Source organism: Belonocnema kinseyi, chromosome 10 (assembly GCF_010883055.1).
Source record: "Belonocnema kinseyi isolate 2016_QV_RU_SX_M_011 chromosome 10, B_treatae_v1, whole genome shotgun sequence".
Classification (NCBI taxonomy): Eukaryota; Metazoa; Arthropoda; class Insecta; order Hymenoptera; family Cynipidae; genus Belonocnema; species Belonocnema kinseyi.
Window position 1 is genome coordinate 90,340,118 of NC_046666.1, and position 8,915 is coordinate 90,349,032.

The 8,915-nt window shown below is 38.7% G+C and overlaps 1 protein-coding gene across 9 annotated transcripts in view; it reads right to left on the reverse strand.

Annotated features, from left to right (window-relative positions):
* LOC117182211 (D-glucuronyl C5-epimerase B) overlaps positions 1-8,915 on the reverse strand; it is a 66,174-nt gene that overhangs the window by 29,100 nt on the left and 28,159 nt on the right. For 5 of the 9 annotated variants that reach the window (XM_033375284.1, XM_033375280.1, XM_033375281.1 and 2 more), the window contains 2 exons: positions 4,172-4,359; positions 36-3,305 (listed from right to left, as the gene is read on the reverse strand). In XM_033375284.1, the coding sequence (XP_033231175.1) occupies positions 2,774-3,305; positions 4,172-4,359 (720 nt within the window). In that variant the 3' untranslated portion in view covers positions 36-2,773. Of the gene's footprint in view, positions 1-35; positions 3,306-4,171; positions 4,360-8,915 lie in introns of those variants that run through there. The other 4 variants (XM_033375279.1, XM_033375278.1, XM_033375286.1 and 1 more) reach the window with 3 other exon arrangements.

Here is an 8,915-nt window from a genome sequence, read left to right on the forward strand (position 1 = left end):
GGGGGGCTCAGCCCCCCCTGGCAACACCACTGAGTAGATCACTACAAGTCAAGACAAAAAGACGAACATCTTTTTTGGTATCATTTATGTAGACAATTTCACTTTATTCACGGAAAGTTAGTATCCAATATTCAGCGTGCATTAGAAAACTAATTATCCAGCTCCCGCAGCTGATTCTCATGCATGAAAAGTTGGATCTTTAAGGGGGTATCGTACAAACAGCATCGTGCGCACCACAGGTGTGAGTGAAAGAAATTTTGACTATTGTAATTGGAAAACTTCACAGTCGTCAAAATCGCCTTCACCACGCCACTGATACACAATGGATTATTTGTTTTTTTTTTTAATGAATGTGTAAGAATTACGGATGAAAGTACGGTATGTTTCCTCACTTGTTTAGCTGCCGACAGTTAATATTATAAACTAAAGACTAAAAGACTAAAGATAGTCTTTTAAATTATATTTTATTTTCCACAAAATGGTATATAAAACCTATGATATGCGAGAAAATTCTGCCATTTTGATATAGATGCAGCAAGCTTCTTTATGGCAACGTGTAGATAGCTACTTTTTCTCACCAGGACGGCAGAATTTTTTTAAATCGAAGTGCCTAGTCGTCCAGCTTTTCCGACGAATAGCCCAGACGAGTTGGACAGAACCACTCACCTTTTTCAGCTCTACAAAGCAAGATTTTTTTTATTTATCCTGAAAAGCTGGACGACTAGCCCAGGCCTTTTTTAATACTTCTCAAACTTGTATCGAACCCTAGAGTTCTCGACGTATCTAGAGAAGCTAGTACTAACATTTGTAAATATTTATTTTTCTTCTATTTAGATAGATCACTGAAATTCTCTAGAAACTTAGGAACTTTTTATTTTTTAGATTCGACGTTTTATGATTCCCAGAAAAGTGCCTGGAAATTAAACATTTTTATATTCTCATCGGTGAATTCTTACATTTGTGTTGAACACTTAGTAAAACGTCGTTCAATAAATAACTAACGCTATAAGCTATGTATAAAGTATTTGATGTTAAGATATATACAACTCTTTGATATCCAGCTAGGTGCAGTCAACTTTTTATAGTCTTTGTCTTAAGTAAAAGGATAAGTAGAATTTTTTATCGCTTTCTTCCAGGAAAGTATCCGAGGTGTACCTAACCGATTTTCTTCAATCTGTAATATGTTGCAGTATATACAAAAAATAGACACGTATTTTTTATTACGTGCTAATTGAGCAAATTAAATTTCTAATTGAGTTACCCCAGCAGTTTATTTATTGCTTCCTGAGGTGTACCTCACCGATTTTTTACGTTTTGTAATATGCAGTTGTACATAAAAGAAAGCCGACACGTATTCTTTTACGTGCTAATTCGATGATTTAAAGGGTGAAAAAAACAACCATTGAAGTTTACCTTAATATCTCAAAAACGAATCGGAATTTTTAAAATAAACAAACGTCAGATTATTTCTTACAATAAGATGCTCATTGAGACATATTTTTTAGACCGAGGGGTAGCAACCCTTTTTTTACATCGGTGAATATTATTTTTTTACATTTTTTTTACAGAAACTTTCAAATCAGCTGAATTTCACTGTATATAAATTGTACTGTTATTAAACAAATTAAAAATTAAAGTTGACATATTTCGGTAGTGTTTAGAAAAAGTTGATTGCAAGCGATGGTTAACCTCTAGTTTGTAACCCCCGGTATACAAAATATGTCTTAATGAGCGTCTTATTGTAAGAAATAATCTGACGTTTGTTTGATTAAAAAATTCGAACTAATTTTTGAAATATCAAATAAAAACTTTTTTGGGTATAAACTTTAAGAGCCATTTTCACCCCTTAAATCGACGAATTAACCAGTGACAAAAAATACGTATCTAATATTTTTTTATGTACTACAACATATTACAGAATGAACCAAATAGGTGAGATACACCTCGGGTACTTCATTTGTCAACTAAATAACACTAAAATAAGCGTCAATTAAATATATACCATAATACTGGGCTCTAACTTTTAAATTTTAGCCTGATAAGATAAAAGAGAATATCTTGTTACTCATATCTAGGTGATAGTAAGAAAAACGTTTGAAAGAATTACCCTGTCAAGTTTAAATCTAGAAATGTCACGGGTCTGAAACGAAGTTTTAAGTATCAACTTTATTATTAGAAATTTTACATTTGTCACTGAAAAAATTTCAGTAACTGGAATTTCTAAGCTTCCAAAAATTGGATATTTGTGCAGTCTTAGGCATGTAACGTGATACGTTTTTAACTCAATTGACTTTATCGCAATGGTGAAAAGTATGAAAGCTCTGATATTAAGGAGGCCAGGCATATGTAATTAAAAAAATAAATTCAAAATAAGATTAGATTCAACAATTAAACCATAATACAACACAATTTATGAATAAGTTATTTTCTTCAACGCATGCACTAAAAACGCGGGTTTTGAGCGTATGAAGCAGGCCGCACATTGTTTTTTTTCGACCTTGGAAAAAAATTCGGTAAAGGGCAAAAACTCTATAAAGAAAAAAGCTCGTAATGTGCTGTCATATAGCGGAGAATATTGTCAGTCATCACAGGCTTGGGTACCTCGAATCATGACTTTTTCTGCAAACATCGCGCTCAGCAAAAAATACCTGTTTCCCGTCCTAGATGCATTATATACTATTTTTACCACGAATGAAAAGTTCGATAAGATCGCAGGTATTACATTACCGAGCCTGCAAAGACAACGTTATTAGTAAGTATGCTATATAAAACTTTAATTGTGTGCGGCCTTCTTTCCATTCATGTAACCAATCCACCTTTCAGCGGTAGTAGCAAAAATAGGATCATTGTCAATCGTACTGAGTAAAAGTAGTTGGTTAATGTGCGTAGAGTGATAATCCCAGCGAGCAATATTCGGAGCTGTTTTTAGAGTAAAGTGACGTAGGTCGTAAGTTGTTCCCGAGCCAGTATCGTATAAAATGAGCATGTTTTTCAAGGAAGTTATACCTTGATCGAATAATTTAAAGGCATCATTTGCATCCTTACCAGTCGCTATACTCTTCAGGTCGTACAAACCAATAAGTGAGTATATAAATCCATTGAGGATAAAAGAAGGAGGAGTCGTTGGATACTCCTCGTACCAAACGTATTTGCCTAGAAAAGAAGCTGTTACCCCGCCCTTGGTTGAAGTAACCCTGAATGGTCGCAAGCCTCTGATTGCCGCGTGCAAATATTTGTCTTCACCGGAGTGATAATAAGCTCGCGAAAGTACTGAAATTGCATGACCTTGTCCCATACTGGAATACCTGCAATTTAAAAATTAAACCATTTTTGAGTATTTTTTAGCAGTATTTAAGAAAGTTGATGCGTTTATTTTGAACTATTAGGATTAAACTTGATTCAACTTTTGAAACTCATACTAGAAACAGATGTGGAAATTCAATGACGCCGCATTTTTTCATTCCAGCACCCGCTGACGAAAGTTTCGGACAGGAGTTAATTTCGAACCAATTTGAACCCGAGGCTCATCATTAATTCCGAACCAATTCGAATCTGAGGCTCATCTGAACAAACTTTGAAGACCTTTTCAATCCGTTTGCCTAATCCAAATGAATCCTACTGAATCCAATACCAGGCCAAATGAATATGACACCAATACGAAACCAGCTTTCAATCATAATCAATCTAAAGTCCAATCCGATTTAATCCGAGACTCTTCCCGAGCGACTATCAATCATTCTTAATCCGTGAACCAACAAGATCATATTTTCAATTCTGGTTCTAGCTGTTTAGTGTTAGGGGTCAACCATAAATAACGTAAGACATGGGGGGGGGGGAGTCTAGCCGTGATCCACAATGATGAACAACTATAGAAAAATTCGGAAAACCCCCTTATATAAGGAGGGGGGGGGTCAAAATTTACAGTAAATTGCGTTACACCATATATGGAAAGCCCCTTTGCAAAAGGGCACCTTTTCACAGATCAAGATTTTTAATTAATCAGCAAAAAGGCGCTTGTATAGTTGGCGTTTGTCGCATGCCGATCGGTTCCGATTTTTTTAATTGTAAGAGTATACAGAAAACCCCGGACCCGCGTGCGTGAGGAGAAGTGAGGACAAAACAGGATAAATTTGGTTAATTAATCGTTACGGTTTAAATTCGTAATACATACCAGCCAGGCTCAAGAATAGCCATGCCATTGGCAACTTTTCTTCTAACTAGATTAGGCCAGCCGCCTGAAGTGACATTCTGATTTGCAACAAACCACCGAGCAGCATCATAAAATTGTTCCATGTGTTCACTAGTTGACAAAGTAATATTGTCTATCATCCCAGATCCATTTAGAAGAATTTGAATAACCTTAAAATTAAATTACATAAAGGTCAGTCCACTGACTTTCGTCTGAAACGTGTTGCGGGCGTATTTATGAAGGAAACTGAGATTCTTGTAGAAGTATTTTTGTCTATTTAGAGTTAATTTAGCCTCTAAGTATCTTACAAATGATATATTTTCTAGATATAAGATGTATTAAAGGGTGCACGAGTGTAGTAAAAATGGCGTTTTTCAGTTTTACCTGAAAGGCTTTAAGCTACAATATTTAATTAAAAGTTTGTCATAAGGACAACCGCAAGATTTCGCTGGGTGCGGGTGCTAATCTAAAAAAGTTCACCCGATTCCAGTAAAATCGCAGTAAAATTAAAGCCATAACCACGTCTCACGACCGTAAGATAGGTGGTTACAGCCTGTGACGGAATCAATACGACGATCCGGCAAAAGTCTCGAGCACCCTGAGGACACGGAGCGACCCAAGGACGACTGCCTTCTGAAATTTTTCCCGCAAGTGTTTTAGCATATTGTTGACACACAGGGATACTTTTCAGGTTATAAACCAGTGAAAGCTTAGCACCTTCATTCTCCTTGGCTATGATGTTTTTGTCAAATTGTGTGGAAAATTCAAAAACGAGCATGGTTCGCTTTTCAAAGTCAAGAAGGACTAATAAGTCAGACCTCGAGTGTGCAAAAGAAACAATTGTCGAGAATATAAAGTCACAGTATATGCAGTACTTCTCATTCTCGACAATTGACTCTATTCCCCTAGTTGCATTTAGAGGAGCGATATTAAGGTTTCCGCATGAGTTGGACAACTAGATGGTATGTGTGCTAGATGATCGGGGTGTGCATGACACGCAATGCAGCTATCATCGGGAATGTCTTGGCTCAAAATGTGGCGATGGTATGTTAAGGTGGAAATTACACTGGCTTGACATGCCAAAATGAAACCCAGCGTACCAGACTTCCAACCGGGTGATTTAAGAAAAGCAAAAGTTAGCTCAGACGTCATTGACTGATGCTCCATATTTCTGTGGAAGATGCCGTGCATTACATCATTGCATCTTGTCTAAGACCTGTTCACGGAAGTTTTTCTCCTGTGATTTTTTAATCCGGGCTTTCAGGAGTGAGTACTCGAGATAGATAGGATTTGATGCATTTTTGCTCACCCTTAATACTGAAGTTAAGTCCGAGTGTTTCATCAGCTTCCTCCACTACTTTGTACAGAAACGCTTCTTTGCCCACTTCCTCGTTCTTCCTGACGATTTTAAGAAGAGGGTCTCTTCCATTTGCAACTCTATGCGCTGTACCCAGAATAATCCTGTTAAGCAGATATTGAAGATTCAATATTCCGCGACCACCTTCACTGTGTGAAATGTAGAGTCGCGGAACAGGCGACTTAAGGTGCAAGCTTTTGTTCATGCGCATAACCTTTCGGGTCCCAATATCAAGGGATCTGAGCTCGTTCTTCGTCCAGGGACCAACTCCAAGTGAATAGAGTACTACCGGATAAGAAGTTTGTATCTGCTTCCAAGAGTATCCTTTATGGATGTCACATCCTGAATGCGGCTCTTTAGCACGCCCAGGTATATATAAGTCTCTCGAGTGCAAAGGTGTCATATAGCGCTTCTATCGGCGAGCTTAGGGTCTTCAGGGATGCCATTAAGTTTTCCTCGCTTCAAATAAACCTTGGCGCACTTGTCTAACCCAAATTCCATTCCAATTTCCTTAGTATATCGTTCGACAATCCCTAGAGCGATATTTCAACACGATATCTCAATCCGCGTGGACATAGTGAACACCAAACAAAAAATGCTTATAGCCGGGGACTAGTTTGGTCACGTGGTCACCGAAGAGCATATCATTAATTATGGGCTTTATTTTAGGTTAGGGAGAGCAGGTTAGCCGCAATAGTACCCCTGGGAATAGCGAAGTGCTAGGTATAGTGGCAATAATGTGAGGCAAAAGAGAAGTGGGCTCGTGGTGTCGCCCTGAAAGACATCCCACAGATTTTAATACCGTTGAATAACTTATTTTACTTATTTTGTATCTTACTATTATAATAAGATTATTAAGTCACACGATTTTGTCCAGGTGAGATAATAAATATGGTTTTCCGAGGCGGCATCAATCTCTCTATGCACCACACGATTTGCGGATGAACCTTTAAGCTTTCCAAAAGACAGATGATATTCTATGGGAAGTCGAATCGAAAGCTTTCCGGTAAACAATCCAAGCCATCGATAGATCACGCTGGTAGGATGCTGCATCTTTGCAGATACATCTATCGATAAGCAGGTTCTCCCGACTTCCTGCTACACCTTTCTTTGAACACAGGTTCAATTGCCCAAACAATCCTATCATTTAGGATAGCTGTAAATATCTTATACAGTGTGTTCAGACAAGTGATTGGCCTGTAATTCTTCGGTTCAGCTAAGTTGCCTATTTTTGGCAGGAGTATTGTGCGTCCTTCCACCAACCACTCCGGAATTGGTTCTTCCGACTTTAAATATGAGGTGAAAATGCGGGCCAAATGCTGCTGGGTTAAAGGAAACTTCTTCCACATGGTCCCCTGGTTCCATCTGGTCCCGGGCCGGAATAGTTCTTCATCCCTCTTAATACTTTTTTCACCTCCTCGGTAATGATGGGTGGGAACTTCCTTAAGTGTTATGAGGGCATCACACAGCTCCTTGAAGTTATTTATGTTCTCTGAGACTTCGACCAGTCTATTCTGTCCTTCGTAGACTTCTCTCCAAAATACTTAGACCTCCTCTGGTTTTGGCGAATGATTAACAGTAACTGGAGGGTCTTGGAAGTGTCGAGATGAGTCAGAGAGAAACTGTTGGTTTTCTCTAACCCACTTGTCTCTCCGGTCTAGACTTCTCTTAGCGTCAGATAGTATCCGTATTCTCTCAACAATACGCTGCCTGATAGTCAGCAGCTTTGACTTTTTAAGTGTGTGATAACAAATCCGGAGTTCGCACGCGAACTTTCGCACCTTGGCGGTAAAATTCATGCCAGATGTTATGTAATCAATCACACACTGAATGCGGGACGCGTACTGTCTTACTCAGATTAAGGTTCACGATAAAATAAATTGTCAATTTATGGAGAGGATAGGATAATCATCGCCATTATTATTATGTCTACACATAAATTTAATTCATTTTATGCTTTAACATAATAATATTTCTTTTCGTATGACAAGTGCTAAAATGGTTGTCGTCTATTTGCCAAACAATTACTGTCATGCTTTACGGAAATCTAAAAGAATTCAGCTTATTTTCTTTACGGAACATTAATGTGATGTCTAACAATTGACAATTATTTACATCCCTAGGTATAATTTTGAATCACTTCATTATTATTATGTTGGAATCTTAAAAACAATCAATTTATTTTTCATCATTTGATATGACAGCACGTTTTTTTTTATGTTTTGCAATTTTAATGCGCAATCATTTCCAGCATGTTAAAGCATAATTTTAATTCTTTATATATTATTAGCACTCCAGTTCATTTTTATTATGCTTTAACCTAATTTTAACTCGTTGCATTTCCATTATGTAAAAGTATAATTTTCAATCTCTTCATTTCCCTTAGCGTCAGATAGTATCCGTATTCTCTTAACAATATGCTGCCTGATGGTGAGCAGCTTTGACTTGTTAAGTGTGTGATAACGGATCCGGAGTTCAAACGCGAACTTTCGAACCTTGGTAGTAAAATGCCTGCCAGATGTTTTGTAGTCAATCATACACTGAATACGGACGCGTACTGTCTTGTCCAGTCTATATTTATGACGAGTTGATGCATTTGTCTTTTGTTCTTATGATCAACCGTTGGTTTTATTTTACGGTTCGCATCGGCGAAAGTATCAGAAAAGTATCCACGAAGCTTGACATCCATTTCAGCCAGATCTTTAGGCTTGAGAAACATGTGTGTTGATGTTTCCGCGGATCATAAAGCATTGCTCTTCCTCTATCGGGTGCCTACCCGCGGTTGGTCTCAGTGTCGCCTCCCTTTCTCTGTTCTTGGTTCGTTCTGGCTGTGGTAGAGTAGGCGCTCCGCTTACATAGCCCCTTCTTGGAGCAGTTCGGCATGGTTTCGCAGACGTTGATGCGAAAAGTGCGATAGCTCTGGGTGTTTCTCGTACCACAGAGCATGCAGTCGTACCATGTAACCATGTAACCTAAAGGTCCCGAGATTCCGCCGATCCATCGCATTGACTCTATCGTCATTGGCTCCCCCAACTCTAGAGTGGTCGGCATTGTTGGCCGGCCCATTGTCGGGAGCTCTGCGCGTTCTATTGTTTTGAACCGCGCTTACTATAACTATGTTTGGTGTTGGCATTGTTGTTCCCACGAGAATCTAGGGAAAGGGGTTCGCCCATCTTAGTAGAGCCCCGCATGCAAGGATAAGGCTGTGCACTCTTAGAGATCGCCCGGTATCCCAGAGTCACCGTTCTAGACACCTTACCTAGGTGCCATTCAGCTTCGACATGGTTTTCACACCTCCGCTTGGGGTTTTTGTACGCCCCGGGGATTTTATTCCCCAGTACCTTGTATTTCGAAGGCTTTCTCCTATTC